Source organism: Perognathus longimembris, chromosome 27 (genome assembly GCF_023159225.1).
Source record: "Perognathus longimembris pacificus isolate PPM17 chromosome 27, ASM2315922v1, whole genome shotgun sequence".
NCBI lineage: Eukaryota > Metazoa > Chordata > Mammalia > Rodentia > Heteromyidae > Perognathus > Perognathus longimembris.
Window position 1 is genome coordinate 972,823 of NC_063187.1, and position 19,978 is coordinate 992,800.

At 43.4% G+C, this 19,978-nt stretch overlaps 1 protein-coding gene across 5 annotated transcripts in view; it reads right to left on the bottom strand.

Moving 5' to 3' along the window:
* C2cd5 (C2 calcium dependent domain containing 5) overlaps positions 1-19,978 on the bottom strand; it is a 74,406-nt gene that overhangs the window by 25,507 nt on the left and 28,921 nt on the right. For all 5 annotated transcript variants that reach the window (XM_048335149.1, XM_048335148.1, XM_048335150.1 and 2 more), the window contains 5 exons: positions 17,638-17,746; positions 5,054-5,168; positions 3,995-4,090; positions 1,865-2,056; positions 995-1,181 (listed from right to left, as the gene is read on the bottom strand). In XM_048335149.1, coding sequence (XP_048191106.1) covers positions 995-1,181; positions 1,865-2,056; positions 3,995-4,090; positions 5,054-5,168; positions 17,638-17,746 — 699 coding nt within the window. The remainder of the gene's footprint in view (positions 1-994; positions 1,182-1,864; positions 2,057-3,994; positions 4,091-5,053; positions 5,169-17,637; positions 17,747-19,978) is intronic.

Genomic DNA, 19,978 nt, shown 5'->3' on the forward strand with positions numbered 1-19,978 from the left:
CACCCATACACAATAATAAATAAAACACAGAACCAAGGGGGTGGGAGGACAAGGACAAATTACCAAATGAACAGTGAGTGATAACTTTCAGTAGTGAAACTGTTATACAGACATGATGCCATTAAATGCCTGGCTGGGTACTAGTGACTCAGGCCTATAATCCTGGCTGCTCAGGGGGCTGGGATATGAGGATCAATTAACCACCAGGAAACCGGAAGTGGCCCTGTGGTTGGTTCAAGTGGTAGAGCACTAGCCTTGAGCTGAAGAGCTCAAGGACACTGCCCAGGCCCAGAGTTCAAGTTCCATGACCAAAAAAAAAAGCTTGGGGACAGCACCCAGGCCATGAGTTCAAGCCACATGATTGACAAAAAAAAAAGTGTGTATAAATATAATTTATATCATATGTAATATACATAATATGTAATAATGTAGTAGAACATGATATATAATATATAATAATATAAATATAAATAAATACATGGGGAGCTGGGGATATAGCCTAGTGGCAAGAGTGCCTGCCTCGGATACACGAGGCCCTAGGTTCGATTCCCCAGCACCACATATACAGAAAACGGCCAGAAGCGGCGCTGTGGCTCAAGTGGCAGAGTGCTAGCCTTGAGCGGGAAGAAGCCAGGGACAGTGCTCAGGCCCTGAGTCCAAGGCCCAATACATGGGGTGCCTGGCTGGGTGCTGGTGGCTCACGAGCTGTTCAGGAGGTCGAGATCTGAGGCTCACATTTCAAAACCAGCCCAGGCAGACAGAAAATTCTGTGAGATATCAGCTACAAGCAACCACTGAGGAGCTGGAAATGGAGCTGTAGCTCAGTGGTAGAGTACCAATTTTGAGCAATAAAGCTAAGAGACAGTACCCAGGTGCTGAGTTCAAGTTCCAACATTGGCACATACACACACACACACAAAACAAATACCCAACAAAGATGAACCTGTTACAACCACAGAAATCACACAAGGACCTCCCGAGCTTCTAAACTTACCGCTAACCCCATGACCATGTTTTCCCCCACAGTGATCTGAATCCTCAGTCCAAACAAGGCGTTCATCCCTTTGAGCTTCAGCTTGTTCATCAGCTGGGTGTGCACCTCGTACTCCATGAAGGGAAGCAGGTTGCTGATGGCCGTGGCATTGGTCTCTGCCTGGGCTTTCTTTTTCAAGCGACACAACCTACGCAAAAGAATCCTGTCACGGCACAGAGTCCTTGGGACCTCTCAGCAAAGGCCAATACACAAAGATACAATTGGAAAAGCCAGGTACCAGGGGCTCGCACCTGTAATCCCAGCGACTCAGGAAGCTGAGATCTAAAGATCACAGTTCAAAGCCAGCTGGGGAAGGAAAATCTGTAAGACTCTTATCCCCAGTGAAGCACCAAAAAGCTAGAAATGGAACTGTGGCTCAAGTGGCTGTGTATTAGCCTTGAGCAAAAGAAGATCAGGGACAGCACCTGGGCCCTGAGTGGAAGTCCCAATAATGAAAAAAATAATCATTAAAAAACTTTTTTTTTTTCCAGTGTGGGGCTGGAACTCAGGGCCTGGGTGCTGCCTTGAGCTCTTTCACTAAGGCTAGCTTCTCTACCACTTGACCACAGTGCCACTTCTGGTTTCCTTGGTTCATTGGAGATCAGAGTCTCATGGACTTTTCTGCTCCGGCTGCCTTTAAGAGTGTCACAGGCTTTCCTGCCCAGGGTGCCTTTGCACAGAGACCCTCAGATCTCAGCCTCCCAGGTAGCTCAGGATGACAGGCGTGAGCCACCAGTGCCCAGTTTAGTAATCCAAACAACTGTTAAAGCAGTTTCACGGCTCCCCACATCTTAGTTTTTGAAGGTGGCCCAGAGGGGTGAAGGCACAGACCTAGCTTGGATAAGACAGCCCTTGCCGACCACAGTGGCTTGGGCCGGGAGGTCGATGGTAGTGAGGAGGACATCTGGAACCTTCTGCCTCCGGCAGCAGCAACAGAGCGCCAGGTGAGCTGGGAATGGCGTGTTCACCTCGTCGTAGGGGGTGTGGCAGAACCCACAGCCTGGGGGCTGGCTTTCTCCTAGCCTGTGGAAACACACAGAGACCATCAGAAAGGCGTTCTGCCCCAGGATGAACCCACATCCATGCAAGCAAAGCATGCAAGCAGCATACACACAAGCACGGCACCCTTGGAAAAACTGGGCACTTTTCCAAAACAGATGCTTGTAGTACTTAGTGTACAGGCGATGCAATGTCATACCTACCCGAGTGAGAATATCAAAATGACCTGTACTAAATGGCTAGCGAATCAGAACCATGCCTGGTTCTGTGAATGCTTTATGAAAGGAACCTGCCAGTGAGTGCAGGTTCACACCTATAATCCTTGCTTTTCAGGAGGCTGAGAGGATCAAATCTGGACCTCAAAGGGAGAGACCAAACTGTGAAACTTTTGTTTCCAATTAAACAGCAAAAAAATACTGGGGGTGAGGCTCAAGCAGTAGAACATCAGCTGTGAATGAAGAAGTCAAGCAAAAAACCCCACAAGGCCCTGAGTTCAAATCCCAGTGCTGGCACACATACACAAAACAAATTTTACTATATTTTAAAGGCTATCTACAGTGATCTGTGCACATTTAAATATTAACAAAAGAAGGACTTAATAAACAAGGTCTTCTTGTCACTATTAGAGCCAGAATATCTTCTTTATTATATACAGACTTGCAGGGCTAGGATGAAGCACTGTGGTAAAGCACTTGCCTAGCAAGCGCAACATCCTAGGTTAAATCCCCAGGACCAAAAAAGAAAAAACAAAACAAATATACATTTAAAAAAATAAAAAGACTTGCAATTTTTTACAAATTTTATTCCTTAATTTATACTAAAATATTAATATAAACATTGTTTGGGTTTTTCTGGTGCTGGTCCTGGGGCTTGAACTCAGAACCTGGGCTCTGTCCCTTGAGCCACAGCACCACTTCTGGTTTTCTGATGGTTCACCGGAGGTAAGAGTCTCATGTTTCCTGCCTGGGTTCACTTTTTGAACTGCAATCCTCAGATCTCAACCTCCTGAGTAGCTCGGATTACAGGTGTGAGCCACCAGTGTGTCCAGCTTAATACACAGTGTGGCATGAAGATTTAGGTTCATTTCATCCAGGTAGTATATGGTATCACACCAAGAGTCTCTGTCAAAGTGTGTGTATACATACATATATGTGCATATATATGTATACATATACATAATATATACAACTACATCTATGTATAGTAAACCTATGTGTATATAAAATATATATTACATATACACATGTATATATACACACACTATATGTAAGTAGCTATTTACCTTAGAGATATGCTTCTAGAAAGCATTTTTTACTTTCAGAGAAGCCAACAGTGTAAACATATAGAGATTTTTCATTAAATAAGCTAAGATTACGCTCCTTTACCTAATGCTTCCTTATTTCGTTCTGTCACAGCTAGTCAAATCAATTCCTAAACAGTTTTGTGCAAAACTGTGCACTGATTTCTTTGTGAGGAGAGAGATCTTCTTGTTGCGCATTGCCCTGAGACCTCGTTCTGTCTTTGCAGGTGAGACACAGAGAAAAGAGAAGCTAAGGATTGGGAAAGTGGCTCAGTGGCTGAGTGCTCAACTAGCATGCACAAAGCCCTGGGTTCGATTCCTCAGTGCCACATTCACACAAAAAGCTGGAAGTGGCGCTATGGCTCAAGTGGTAGAGGGCTAGCCTTGAGCAAAAGAAGCTCAGGGACAGTGTCTAGACCCTGAGTTCAAGTCCCAGGACTGGTTAAAAAGAGAGAGAGAGAGAAAGGAGAGAAGCTAAATATAGTGCAGCGCATGCGCTCTCTACTGTGATAGAACAATACAGGGTGCCCTGAACATCTCCCCCTTGTAGCCGTCTCTTCACTGTGAGGCCCAGACCCCAGGTGTTTAACCCTCAGTGGCATGCCAGTCCCAATGCAAGCCCCTCAATGGTCAGCGTTTCCCCTTCTGTGCCCAGGGACAACCTCTGCTCCAGGCAGCCCTCCACGATGCCGTCCTGCAGGAAGCGGGGATTCAGCATGGCTGCGGTGCCTGAGGCAGACAGGATACAGACTTCCTCACTACAAGAGAAAGACACATGAGCATGTCAGAGTAGGACTCCAGGAAGTGCCACACCCAACACTATGGCAAGAGGAACAAGTGAAATTCAAGCAATGAGGCTGGGAACGTGGCTTCATGGTAGAGTGTAGGCCAAGCATGCATGAAGCCCTGGGTTGGATTCTTCAGTATCACATGCACAGAAAAAGTCAGGAGTGGAGCTGAAGTGGTAGAGTGCCAGCCTTAAGTTCAAGTCCCAGGACTAGCAAAAGCATTTTTTTAAAGGCCAAGCTGGTACTATGTCCAGTTTATGTATCTATGTATCTATGTACGTGTGCATGCATGCACGCATGCATATATGGATGTGTGGGTCCTGGGACGACTTCAGAGCCTGTGTGCTGTCCCTGAGTTCTTTCACTCAAGGCTGGTGCTCTACCACTTGAGCCACAGCTCTAGTTCCAGTTTTCTGGTGGTTCATTGGAGATAAGAGTCTCATGGGGCTGGGGATATAGCCTAGTGGCAAGAGTGCCTGCCTCGGATACAGGAGGCCCTAGGTTCGATTCCCCAGCACCACATATACAGAAAACGGCCAGAAGCAGCGCTGTGGCTCAAGTGGCAGAGTGCTAGCCTTGAGCGGGAAGAAGCCAGGGACAGTGCTCAGGCCCTGAGTCCAAGGCCCAGGACTGGCAAAAAAAAAAAAAAAAAAAAAGAGTCTCATGGACTTTCCTGCCTGGGCTGGCTTTGAATCGTGATCATCAATGTCAGCCTCTGAGTAGCTGGGGTGACAGGTGTAAGGCACTAGACCCAGCTTTCTGTCCACTGTCAAGTGAGACTCTCAGAGAAGCTGATACTTCCCAGGTGACTGTTAGGACCAGGATAAACTCGACCAGAGTGCTTGGAGGCCGGAAGTCCGCCCAGCCTTGCACACCAGAGGGTCAACCCCATCCCAATTCTTCCCATCTGCAGGAAGCACTTTCATCACTCACCAGATGCTGGTTGACTCGCTGTAGCCCACCACGGCGTGGCAGCCTAACGCCTTTGCGTGGGATTTGATTTCTTGTCTGATTTCTGCCCACCAAGCGTCTCGTGTTTCCGGTTCATCTGAAAAATAAGAGTTTCAATCAGCTGACTTAGCCAATCTCACTTGAGGAAGAGGCGCAAGACATGTTTAAAACCAACGTTAACTGGGAGAGGGCAGGGGAGGGCTAGCACAAGTTTGAAATGCAATGTTTACTACATCTTTAAAATAAACTACTACTTCTTCAACAAGAGAATTAAGATGAAACCCTTTTCAACCTCTAGCAAACACCTAGACACATGAATTGGCTAGAAAACAAATCTGTCCATTCTGCTCACCTTTTCTCTTTTAAGGGGGTTCTATGGAATGTGTTTTCTTAGGGATACCCTGGACCTTTTGAGTCTAATCTGAAATGACCATAAATTAAAGAATAATTTGGACTTCGTTTTTGGCATCTATTTTTTTTAATAATCCACTACATGCTGTAGATAAACCTTTCCATGGCAACGACTTATAAATGTTTATGTTTTTGTGGTTTTTTTTTAAGAAAAAAGACTAGCTAAATATAGCTACCTTATGTAGGTACAAAGAAAACCTGACCAAAAAAAAAAAAAGTGGACTAACCCAAATGAGGAAAAAGAAAAGGCAAATCATCAAAGAGATGAGTACATGAAAGATGGCTAACGTAAAGGATACATTTCAGACGGGATGCTGTCAACTGCCTATCTGGCTGTCACCATGAACAGTAGGCATGGACGGGGCAGGGTGGTACATGACTATAGTCCCAGCTCACCAGAAGGTCGAGGTAAGAAGATTACGTGAGCCCACCAGTTCTGAGACCAGTCTGAGCAACACAATGAGACCCCATCTCAACAACTACAACTAAAAAGATCACTGAGGGGATGGGATGTAGCTCAGAGAGAATGCACTTGCCTAGCATGAGGACGCTGGGTTCAATCCCCAGCATTACCCCCCAAAAAGAAGCTCATGACCTCAGGATTGGACTGCATTGCTCAATCGCCTGGAGCAGTGTCACCAGCATGCCATGGCCACTTAACGTTCAGGCAGCTGGGAGTTACAGTGACCTGTTATGTGTGATAACTTAATGGGTATTATATATTGTCATTGTATATATTATAAGTAGTATACCCTGATCTGTTTTATTTGGGGGGGGGGTACCTCCCATTTGGGAATCATTTGCAACTTTAACTATGGGACTAAGCTCTTACAGTAAATGTTCCAACTAAAAAAAAAACCCTCACTTCCTATTTTTAAATATATATATTATATATAAAAGCACATTAAAATTATGCATACATACATATATATGTATGTATGTGTGTGATATGTGTGTGTATATACACATACATACACACACAATCTCCAGCTTTCACATCAAGCATGAGAGGCAGTGGGAATGCTGGCTGGCTGGCCGGCCGGAATTCCCTGTCCTAGGACCACTCTATCTTCACAGCCAGAAAGAAATCAGGCCAAAAGGGGAGATGAGGAACTAAAAGCCAGAGGCCTCAGCTCTGGGAGAATTCAAGACAGAAGCCAGGCACTGGTGTTCATGCCTGTCAGCCTAGCTACTAAGGGGGCTGAGATCTGAGGATCATGGTTCAAAGCCGGCCTGGTAGTCCATGAGACTCCGATCTCCAATGAAGCACCAGAAAATGCTGGAAGTGGCACTGTGGCTCAAGTGGTAGAGGACTAGCCTTGAGCAAAAGAGCCCAAGGACAGTGCCCAGGCCCTGGGTTCAAGACCCACGACTAACAACAACAACAAGCAAAACAAGAAAACGCAGACTATGGGAAACTGAGCCACAGATCAACGTAGAAGATAAAATAAAGAAGGGAAGAAGAAAAGTCTACGGTACGGTGTGGTGCCAGCAGTCAGTACTGGGAGTTGAGAATTGTTGGGTACAGTTAAGTGGCCATCTTTTTCATAGACAGTACTGCTTCCAACTGAAATGTAACCACAAAGATGCTTGAAATTCCATTTACAAAAAAGCCACAGAAAACAGAAGCACGACACATGCCATATGCGCTTGTGTACCAGTTTGAACAGCATTTAACCTCATTCTTTCCTAAAAGGAAATTTCTCTGTGTGTGTGTGTGTGTGTGTGTGTGTGTGTGTGTGTGTGTGTGTGTGTGTATGTGCACATGCGCGGTCCTGGGGCTTGAACTCCAGCCCTGGGCACTGTCCCTGAGCTTTTGTGCTTAAGGCTAGCACTCTACCACTTGAGCCACAAACCACTTCTGGCTTTTTCTGTGTATGTGGTGCTGAGGAATCGAACCCAGGGCTTCACACATGCTAGGCAAGCACTCTACCACTAAACCACATTCCCACCCCTCCTGTTTACTTTTTAAAGTTTTTTTTTCCCTTAACTATATATTATGTTAACTATATATAGTTAACACACAAATATACACATGTATACGTATATACATATGTATGTGTATGTGTATTTGTCTTTTCTTTTTTGGTACTGGGGATCAAACCCAGGATGTTACAACACTTGCTAGGCAAGCACTTTGCTACTGAGCTACATCCCAGCCCTTCTACTTGCTTTTTAAACCATTCTAGATAGTATTATTTCCTAAAGGCAATAATCATACGCTATGATTAAAAGGACCCATTTTTCTCACATGGGGTTGGCCTGCCTCTGTACTAGAAGGGATACATAGGATGTAATACCTGCTTTTTATAAAGGAGATTTATAGAAGGTAAACCCATTAACATTCACTTTTAAATCATTAGACCAAAAAACAAACAAACCCCAATACCACCACAACACAGGAGGCTACTTAAGGTCTAAATATACTTATTTAGAAACTTATTTATAAATATCATTCAGCATGTTAAAATGGGAACATACGCAGTTCATCAACCTGGTGATATACGGTAGTCGCATGAAAAACAATAGTGCGTTCCAGACAACTTACCTTGCTATACCCCAAAATAGCAATCAGATCAATAAACCAAATACCATGACAGAAGAAGTGGCTGATTGAAAACAAAAGAAAACAAACAGAAACAAACGAACCAAAAAACAAACAAGCTGAATGCAGGGCGGCGGAGAGCACATCTGTGTCTTCTGACACTCACAAGCAGCTTTGGTGTGCACGCGTGAGCAACACAAGTGCGCGTGGAGATGCTGGTATGGACTGAATCGAGTATTTACAGCTTGGAGAGAAAGCTACAAGGAGTGAGGGAGCACGAGAGGCTGAGGAAGCAAATGGCGTTGAGAAGTCGGTTGATTTGGAGGTGAGGAGGAAGGGGGGGAGTCTACTGCAAAAGCTCAGAGGACAGGGTGGGGGGATTTGCAAAGCGGCTTCAGCATCCAGGAGCACTGGGGAGGGTGGCCTCGAAAGCGCATGCGCCGACCAAGGGGACAGTACAGACTTGAAAATATGGCAGCTCACTGAAATGGTCACAGAAAGAAATGGCCCTGGGCTCTAGGGTGAAAGGAAGCGTACAATGGAACATTTGGCCACAAAACTACCGGCTGCGTTGAGTCACCTACATCGGGAAGCCTGGAGCCACAGAAGAATTGTGCGGGCATTAAATTTGGGGGGAAGGGGGTTTAGTTAACAAGGCAATTAAAATGAGTTCAGGTGATTTCATATTAGAGAGAGAAAGAGAAAGAGAGAATAAATTTAAAAAAAAGCTATATTTACTTTCTAAGCCTAGATTCTCATTGTGCCAGACATGAGTCACAGAAAGTTCCAGAAATGATAACTACAATGTGCCACCAATACTCAAGAAAGGACCCTCATGTTTAATCCCTGTGTAAATGTGTGTTATAATTTCTTTTATAGAGAGAGAGAAGAAATATTTCAGAGGATCTGAATGGTTGAACACACCCAATGTAAGATGAAAATTCAGGTTTTGCCAGCCTCATCTCAAATGTACAGCAGAGCTTCATTGCAAAAGTTAAGTTGTCACAGAGGGTACTGGCTCACTATTGATTATTTGAAAGATATACAGATGGGAGGGGAGTGTGTATTTAATGAAGTCCAAAAACAGGAAGCAAAAAAAATCTCTGCCATTTAAAAACCATACGCCTCTCGTTCATCTACAGAACTATTTATAGTCATAAAAAGATTGTATTTGAGAAGTGAGAATTATACAAACGGTATTTGATGCTATTTTAAGCTCTTCTGTAGGGTCAAAAACGCATCCCAGAGTTCTTCAAGCATCTTAGGCTATGCCTTCACCCCTCCCCAAACCTACTGAACTTGCATTTGGGGTCACACCGCCACTGCAGTACGGCTGGTTTAGAACTCACTTCCTCTAACCATGCCCACAGCTGCCTACCTTGCCATCTTTTCATTGTTGTATTTGCTTCTGAAATGCAGGTGACACCAGGGAAGATGATCTTATAAATGACAAGGAGGCGTGCGCAACTTGGCATCACCTGCTTTTAATTAATAATAATAATAAGCTGCACTCCCTGGCGATTTCAGCAATAACCGTTACAACTGGCTACCGGAAGTCTTCAATTGAGTTCTATTATCTGTTTTGCCCAGGAACCGAATAAATACCTTTGAGAAGGCTTAAATCTGGGGAAAATGAAAAAAGAAAATGGAAGAGTTCAATCTAAAGTTGTTCTTTTTTTTCCTTGGAGACAGATTCTCATTATATTGTCCAGGCTGGCCTCCAACTCTGATCCTCCTGACTCAGCCTCGTGAGGCCCGTTGGGCTCAACCTAAGTTCTGAATAAACAAGAGATCCCATTTGAGTTGGAGTGCATAAAAGCTTTTTTTTGTAAAGTGAAAGTTTTGGATCCAATGATAATCGACCTTGTTACCTGAAGGGGAAGAACTTCAGATTGACATTAAGCATCCAGAACGTTCAAGTTTAAAGGGGTCTACCCTCTCACACTGGCTTGGGGATTGGGTCAGATGAGGGAAAGGATTCTCATTCAGAGGAAAGTGACACGCACAACAAACAACAGAACCTCATCAAATTCTCCCTGTGTCCTGAACAACATCAAGGGGGAAATGGAAAGGTTCGGAACTGTGTTAGGCTTGGTTTATGCCTGTGTGTTCTGGGGGTAATTGTTGAGACCCTTGCTGGATGGCCATCACATGTTCTGTGACAATTACCTCTCATGTATCTGCACTGACAAGAAACCTCTAAAAAAAAAAAGCTGGAAGTGGATCTGTGGCTCAAGTGGTAGAGGGCCAGCCTTATGTCAAAAGGCTCAGGGACAGCACCCAAAACCTGGGTTCTAGCCCCAACACTAGCACCAAAGATAAATCAAAGTATATTGTGAGCTACTTAGAAATACTCGGACAACTCAAGATATAAAAACGAAAGATCAGGGCTGGGGATATGGCCTAGTGGCAAGAGTGCTTGCCTCATATACATGAGGTCCTGGGTTCAATTCCCCAGCATCACATATATAGAAAATGGCCAGAAGTGGCGCTGTGGCTCAAGTGGCAGAGTGCTAGCCTTGAGCAAAAGGAAGCCAGGGACAGTGCTCAGGCCCTGAGTTCAAGCCCAAAGACTGGCAAAAAAAAAAAAAAAGATCAATTCACTAGAGAAACAAGAGGACTATTAATATTCATGCTTTAAATATTTTTATGATGCTTTACTGTTTTTTGTAAGACTTTTTTTTTTTTTTATTTTTGCCAGTCCAGGGCCTGAGCACTGTCCCTGGCTTCTCTGTCACTTGAGCCACAGCGCCACTTCTGGCCATTTTCTGTATATGTGGTGCTGGGGAATCGAACCCAGGGCTTCATGTATATGAGGCAAGCGCTCTTGCCACTAGGCCATATCCCCAGCCCCTTGTAAGACTTTAAATAAAGTAGAACTCTCAACTTTCTGATAAGCTTTTAAGTCTTCAAAGGATGGCAGTAAAAATATTCTCAGGTATAGGAAGAATTTTCTTTTTCCTGCATTGAAAAAGGTTCTCTCACTGTAGTTAAACTTAAGATACTACAAGGCAAGAGAAGAGGGGTAAAATTCTGTATCTAACTTAGTAAGCACAAATGAATACTGGCGAAAAAACTTTTGTCAATGCTGCAATGTTCAGATACAAATTGTGTGTGTGCGCATGCGCGTGTGCGCACACACACACACCTAAATACACGGTCTGAAATATAAACCTGAAAGTCTCTTATATATCCAAGTCTAAGCTTAAAAAATAAACAAAAAACAACACATCCCTAAGCTCCTGGCACACAACCCCCCAGCATCCTACCCTATCCACAGTACACACTTTACCTGTCCCTCAAGACTTTCATGAAGGCAGGGAAATAGGCAACCTCTGCCCTCAGGTATCCAGCCAGTCACCTGTTACTTAACGAGGCACCACAGTATCTATTCTGAGAACGTCCTCATTGGCCAGTTCCTGTCAAAGCATATCCTCAACTAATGCTGCTTAGAATGTCAACAGAATCTTCGGGGACCACAGTGGTTGATCAAAAAACCATCACAGGGGATCAGCAGCCAGTGGCTCATACTTCCCACCCCAATTAGTTAGGAGGCTGAGATCTGAAGATTGAAGTTCAAAGCCAGCCTGGGCAGGAAAGTCCATGAAACTCTTATCTCCAATGAACCACCAGAAAACTGGAAGTGGAGCTGTGGCTCAAAGTGGTAGAGCACTCACCTTGAGTAAAAGAGCTAATGGGACAGCACCCAGGCCCTGAGTTCAAGCCCCATGACTGATCCCAAAAAAAGCTGTGACTCAAGTGGTAGAGTGCTATCCTTGAGCTACATAGTAACTCAGGCACAGGTGGCTCACACCTGCAATCCTAACTACTCAGGAGGCTGAGAGCTGAGGATCGAGGCTCAGAGCCAGCCCAGGCAGGAAAGTCCATGGGACTCTGATCTCCAATGAACCACAAAAAGCTGGAAGTGAAGCTATGGCTTAAGTGGTAGGGGGCCAACCTAAGGATGGTGCCCAAGCCTAGAGTTTAAGCCCCAGGATCAATCAAAAAGAAAAGGCCTTAAGGATGGCATCTGAGCCCTGAGTTCAAGCCCCAAGACCATACTCCGCCCCCCCCCCCAGTACATGACTACATTTACTTGTGTGATGACCTACCATATTTCACAAAAAAAGTACGGTGTGATAGTGTTTTCCTATACCTTTCCATATTTTAATGTTTCTGAAATCGGAATGCCTAATAACTACAATTAACAAAATAGCTTTTCTTCCTTTCTCTTGAAAGGCTAGTATTAAAGCATCCGAGAACCCAAGAAATACACTATCAGCCATGCTAAAATAGATCAAGGATTCTTTTTTTTTTTTTTTACTAATGTGGTCAACTTTTGGTTTGCCGAGGTATTACAGCACTGCAAAGGCTAAATATTCCCAAATTATGGAAGACATATAAACGACTTAAATACTTGCACCAAAGATGTCACAATTTCCTTAGAATTATCTCTTTTTTCTAAACTAATATCAAAATCAGCCTTATTTCTGGAGATACAGGGTGAACAGGAAAATTCCAATGCTATTATAAAAGTACCCTGCTCTGGGGCTGGGAATATGGCCTAGTGGCAAGAGTGCTTGACATGGGGCTGGGGATATAGCCTAGTGGCAAGAGTGCCTGCCTCGGATACACGAGGCCCTAGGTTCGATTCCCCAGCACCACATATACAGAAAACGGCCAGAAGGGGCGCTGTGGCTCAAGTGGCAGAGTGCTAGCCTTGAGCGGGAAGAAGCCAGGGACAGTGCTCAGGCCCTGAGTCCAAGGCCCAGGACTGGCCAAAAAAAAAAAAAAAAAAGAGTGCTTGACTTGTATACATGAGGCCCTGGGTTCGATTCCTCAGCACCACATATACAGAAAATGGCCAGAAGTGGCGCTGTGGCTCAAGTGGCAGAGTGCTAGCCTTGAGCAAAAAAGAAGCCAGGGACAGTGCTCAGGCCCTGAGTTCATGGCCTAGGACTGGCCAAAAAACAAACAAACAAAAAAAGTACCCTGCTCTAAGACCATTAAGCTGTCATAATCTTTACATTCATTCAGTATTGTCCAATATATCCATCTTGAAGGAGTTGGTTCGTGTTTTGAGACAGGGGTCTTGCCTGGTATCCCAAGATGGCCAAGAACCCACAATTCTCCTTCAGCCTTCTGAATGCTGGGATTACAGGTGTGTCCTACCACAGCCAGAAAATCGTATTAATTTTCTTTCGTATCTTTGGTAGTACTGGAGTTTGAACACAGTGCCTTATGCTTGCTTGACAGGTGCTCTTACCACTTGAGCCATGCTCCCAGCCTTCCTAACCCAATTCTTTTTAAATACATCTCCCATCAGAGAGTATTTTAAATGGTGGCAAGGTAGACTGCTTTCTAACCATGTTTCTCCTTGCCAGACTGCTAACCTGGGACAGTGACTTCATGTGTCTAAGATTTTTTTGGCATCTATAAGCTCTGACAAGCTCTTACTTGCTGAAATTCATTTTTCCAGTGAATAATTTTTTGTCTTAAATTTTTTTTGCCACTCCTGGGGCTTGAACTTGGGGCCTGACCACTGTCCCTGAGCTTCTTTTGCTCAAGGCTAGCCCTCTGCCACCCAGTGCCCCTTCCAGCTTTTTCTGTGTATATGGTACTGAGGAATCAAACCCAGGGCTTCATGCATGCTAGGCAAGGACTCTACCACTAAGCCACCTTCCCAGCCTTCTGTATCTTTTTTTATACAAAGCTTTCTTCCTTCCCATTGGACTAATATGATGTTTTCTTAAATATGTTCTTACTTTTCGGAGACATATTCAAACAAGGTAGCTTTTAATTTCTTGTGAAAACTCCAGTGTAAACAGTCCTCTCTGAAATGCCAATATTAATCAATGCCTGCGTGGACTGGTGCCAGTGGACCTCGGGCTCCATGGCACACACTAGTCCTGAGTGACACCACTCCCAACACATGAATTCTTACACCCCAACTCACCTGCAGGACACCTTAGAAAAAAACCAGTGTAGGTAGCTAAAGGCCTGTGGTGAGTTTCTGAGAGAGACCCTTTCTAACAGCAACTAAAAATGATCCAGTAAGTAACATATTAGCTTTGATGCTGAAACAACATGGCTCTATTCTTGCATTCTAAAACAAAGATCATACAGAAATTTAGACATGGACGTTGGTAGTGAGAAAGCAGGCTGCCGGGCACCGGTGGCTCACGCCTATAATCCAAGCTACTCAGGAGGGTGAGATTTGAGGATCGAGGTTCAAAGCCAGCCTGGGCAAGAAAGTCCCTGTGAGACTCTTCTCTCCAATGAAATACTCAAAAACCAGGAGTGGAGTTATGGCTCAAAGTGGTAGAGTGCTAGTTTTGAGCAAAAGAGCTCAGGGACAGTGCCCAGGCTGTGAGTTCAAGCCCCAGGACTGACAAAAAATAAAGTTTTCCCGGCTCGTTTTCTTTAAAAGCTACAAATGAAATGAATATTTAAATTAGTTAAAATAATATTTATACTGCTTTACATGAGTGTTTAAACTGCTCCAGGTGAACATTTAAATCACTTTAATGAATATTTAAATTGCTTGGAATAAATATTTAAGTTATTTTAAAAGAAAACTCATTAGAAGGAGAGGGAAGAAAATTTATGAAAGCGCTACACATTTTGAAAGGACTCTAGCATGATAAATAAATATTTGTAGTCAACATTTGTAGTTATTTTACAGAATACTAAATACATTCTATCCAAATATAAATATGAAGTTTAAATATACTTTAAGATTTATTAAACTAGTCTATTAATGGTTATAATGTTTTAACAAAATTCATCAAAAAAGTGATTTGCCTGAGAAGAAAAAAAAAAAAAAGAAAGAAAACTACCCACAATGTGTAATTCCAATTTAACTCTCATTCTGAGATTTGACTCTGTCAGGGAAGTTATGATCATCTGTGACATTTCTATGGCTTCGGTTCCTTTGGTGAGCAATTTTATATGTGGACACGTGGATTGCAGAGTGGATCTGTGTAACTGAATTGACACCCACCTTGTTTATTCTAGAACACTTCTAAAGACTTCACTGAGCTGCCATAATTTTTTTTAAATCAGCGTATGTAGTACTGAATGACCATTAAAATACCTGAATTGAAACTATTCCAGTCTAGCAGTTTGTAAGATCTGGTGTTACCCATAATTCCGACAAAGGCTGAGTTCAAAACAGCAAATTAGTAGATCAGTTTTAGGTGCAGAATAGTAGAAATAAAACAAACAAAAAGAAAACTACAAACAAGAGCACAATTGTCAACACCACTGGGACAGGAACTGGAAAGACACAGACAGGAGAGTTAATAGAAGTAGAAATCAGAAGAGCTCGAGAAGCATGCTATTGTACTCTAGCATTACTCTCTACTTAATTACCTTGATTTTTAAAAGCCACCCCCCTTTTTTTCCCTGCTTTACATTTGTTGGCTTAATACTTCACAAAGGAGGAAGTTATAACAACAGAATAACAAATAATAATCCGTAGAAGTTATAGCAGGCAATAGTCAAGGTTAAAGATGGTTTTCATTTATGTGTTATACAATGACCACGGTATACCATTAAGGATCCAGACTTTCATTACAATTAAAACAAATTATAATCATTCATTAAAAAAAATATTTCAAGGGCTTTTCATGATTGACAAGTACTAACTAAATGTTCCCTTTTGCTGTAGGACATTTATATAATGTGATCATTTCAATAAAATCAGAAACGGGAATCCTTGGAATCTCACTCATGATCTATGTCACTGACAACAAAACAAAGTAATAATGTAACTCATCTACCACTGAAAATACCCTGCTGTGACTAGTCCATGGATAACAAAATTCCTGTCTATCACCTGAGAAACTACTCAGAAAGGGAAAGAAAGGGAGAAAATTTGGTGAACTGGTAATTGTCACACACAAGACACATTCTACAAGAGGGTTTTCCTATCTTCTTCTCTAAGCCTGGAATTCTCCCATTTCTTACATGGCTACAATGAACAGGAAAAGCACACTAGAGCTCCCCCCAAGAGTGGGCATTTATTTAAAAAAAAAAAAAAAGAAGAAAGAAAATAAAAACCAAATGACATTGAAAAGCAAGCACTCTACTTAAGGGTATTTTGAGTGGCCCAGGCTGTGTACTTTGACAGAGTACAGTATTTACGCAGAGCATGTGGAAGCGGCAGAAGAAAATCAAAATATTTTGAGTAATAGAAGAAATCACCAACAACTGACCACATTCCAGAAGCCATGTGGAGAGGAATCATGGCAGGGGGTGGGCCATCCATCCACAGGAGCCCAGCGATTCATGTCAGCTTGCTGAACTCCCAAAGAACCTGCCAGTCTTCAAGAGCTTGGGAAAATCAACTGGCCTCAGCCACAAGCTTCCTCTAAATACTCTAGACTATACAAGTACTATCAATAAAATAAAAAAATAAAAAAAAAATCTTAAGCCAGAAGCTGGTAGCTCATGCCTGTAATCCTAGGTACTCAGGAGGCTGAGATCTGAGGATCACACGCCAGGACAGGAGGTAAATCCCTGAGACTCATCACCAATGAACCACCAGAAAACCGGAAGTGGCACTATGGCTCAAGTGGCAATGTGCTAATAACTTTGAGCAGAAGAGCTCAGAGACGGAGCAACAGTGCCCAAGGCCCGGAGTTCAAGCCCCAAGACCAAAAATTAAAAAAAAAAAAAAAGAATACTGTAACATCATCCAAACAAGTGGCTGAGGAAAAATTGACATCTAGTCAATGGAATATTCTAGAACAAACTCTATGTAGTGAAAGTGCCCACCATTTATCCTGGAGGATTTCTAGGCCAAGACACTGACATCTGTCTTCTGTTATAATTAGGCCCCAGGCTTTAAAGAATCAAGGCTGGGAAGGTGGCTTAGTGGTAGAGTACTTGCCTAGCATGCATGAAGCCCTGGGTTCGATTCCTCAGTACCACATACACAGGAAAAGCCAGAAGTGGCGCTGTGACTCAAGTGGTAGAGTGCTAGCCTTGAGCAAAAGAATCCCAGGGACAGTGCCCAAGCCCCGAGTTCAAGCCCCAAGACTGGCAAAAAAAAAAAAAAGAGTTTTAAGCTGCTAAATTTTTCCTGATGGTTTATTCAGCATATTTATAGATCAGATATCAAGGAACTAGGTGTTTTTATGAAAATTCTTAACACATCTTACATTATACTCACAACTACAATTTAAATGAATACCAGGAAACTAAGTAATCTACCGAGAGCTCTTGTTAAGGAAAAGTATGAATACTTTAAATGAACAGCCATGATGGTCAGATTGTAATTAAAAAAAAAAAAATCTCCTGGATCAAAAAAAAAGAAAAATTGTGATTCAAAGATTATTTACAGATCTCCTCAAAGTGATATAGTGATACCTTGGCCAAAACATAAATCAAGACCATTTTGTCTTTACATAGGAAAGTTAACAAAAACCTATTTCTAATATATATGATACATTTCTAAATAAGATTATGGGAAATATTTTAAAGTCACATATGCCAGGTGATACTTTCTTCTCTCGCTTTTTTTTTTCCTTGTCAGGCTTCCAAAAATATAAATAAAAATCAGCAGTGACCGTTATGATCGAAATCAACATTTCATGAGACATACCAGGATTGTGGATACGGTCCAAAAGCTTCACAGATCGGGCGCTGACCACGCCACCCACGTGCAAGAGGAAGCCCGGGGGGAAGGCTGTTAAGGTGAAAAACGGAAACTCCTGGGGGAGAGAAAAGAGGGAAACACTACTGACCATGTGTGGAATTTATTTGATAAAAGAAAAAGTGCTGTGGAAAAGCTTGATGTAAGGAAATGCATACTAGGTCCTTGACATAAAAGGCTGCCCATGGGCTGGGAAGGTGGCTTAGTGGTAGAGCACTTGCCTAGCATGCATGAAGCCCTGGGTTTGATTCCTCAGTACCATATACACAGAAAAAGCCAGAAGTGGCACTGTGGCTCAAGTGGTAGAGTGCTAATCTTGAACAAAAGAAGCCAGGGGCAGTGCCCAGGCCTTGAGTTCAAGCACCAGACTGGCCAAAAAAAAAAAAAAAAAAAGGCTGGGGCTGGGAATATGGCCTAGTGGCAAGAGTGCTTGCCTCATATACATGAGGCCCTGGGTTCAATTCCCCAGCACCACATATATAAAAAATGGCCAGAAGTGGCGCTGTGGCTCAAGTGGCAGAGTGCTAGCCTTGAGCAAAAAGAAGCCAGGGACAGTGCTCAGGCCCTGAGTCCAAGGCCCAGGACTGGCAAAAAAAAAAAAAAAAAGGCTGCACTAAATGCATACCACAGGCTTGATACTAAGTTCCAATACCATATCACTAGACAGTCAACACAACAGAATCCGGGCATACTTCTATTTTATTCTTTTTTTTTTTTTGCTGGTTCTAGTGCTTGAACTCAGGGCCTGGGCGCTGTCCTGAGTCTCTTTTCGTTGAAAACCTGCGATCCTCAGATCTCAACCTCCTGATGGGATTCCTGGGATGATAGGCATGAGCCACCAAAACTCCACTTACTGTTTTTAATCAACCCTCAAACAGCATTTTGTTGATTTACTGATTATAGAGAAAATATTAAGGGTTCAATCTGAGATGTCTGTGACCTATTCTTCAGTCGCCATCATCTACTCCAGTGTCATCGCTCAATGAGAGGAAGTAACTAGCCAGCCAACCCTCTGAGCCATGTGTAATTTGGGGTGCAGAGCCCCCTAACAGGTCCCCAATGCTGGCTGTATAAGGAGCGCTATGCCCTGAGACATGGGATCTATGAGAAAGTGGGATTGTGGGAGTGGTAGGAGAGAAGCTGTTGGTAGGAGAAAGGCAAGTTTCAAGTTGAGGGAGGCAGAAGACTGCTGGGTACAATTACCCCTTGCTGTCACCCCTTCTCTGTCAGCACTAGGCCAGCAGGGAAATTGTAAGGAATGGGAGATGTATGTAGCAAGTCAGGAAGGCAACACAATTGCCACAGTTTTTCCAAGCTTCTCTCTTCCCTCTTCTCTTAAGGACATACAATCTGCCAACCTAAGAGTTAAGGGGAGCTGGGAAGGTGGCTTAATGGCAGAGTGCTGGCCTAGCATGAATGAAGTCCCGGGTTCAATTCCTCAGTACCACATACACAGAAAAAACCCTGAGTTCAAGCCCCGCCCCCCCCAAAAAACAGTGAGAGACCATGAGTTTAAGCCCTAGTATCAATATACACACGCACACACATGCATGCACGCTCGCTCGCTCACGCACACACACACAGAAAATTCACTGAAATAGCACATAGGAAGAAAGAGGCAAGCCTATGAATTATCCAAACATGGAGAATATGCTATCTGATCTCCAACTACAAGATTAATGTAGAAGTGGTGGCTCACGCCTGTCATCCTAACTACTTAGGAGTCTGAGATCTGAGGATGGCAGTTCAAAGCCAACCCAGGCAGGAAAGTCCATGAGACTTGGTTTTGATCAGTCATGGGACTTGAACTCTGGGCTTGGGCGCTATCTCTATAGGTGAGATCCACACCATTAGATATAGTAGCCACTGCATCTATGTTCAAATATAGCTTCTGGGGTGAGGGTGGGGGGCAGTCCTGGGGCTTGAACTCAGGGCTTACGCATTGTCCCTGAGCCTCATTGTCCCTGAGCCTCTTTGTGCTCAAGGCTAGTGCTCTACCTCTTGAGCCACAGTGCCACTTCTCTGGCTTTTTCTGAGTAGTTTAATTGAATGTAAGATTCTCATAGACTTCCCTGTCTGGGCTGGCTTCAAACCATGATCCTCAGATCTCAGCCTCCTGAGTAGCTGGGATTATAGGCATGTGTCTCCAGGGCCTGGTAAAACATAGAATTCTTAAAGCAGTCTCTATCTTAATTTCTGCACCCGAGTGGATTAAATGCAACATATAAAAGATAGGAGCCAGAGACAGTGCGAGAAACAGGCACAAATACAAGCAGCTGGGGCTCTGGCA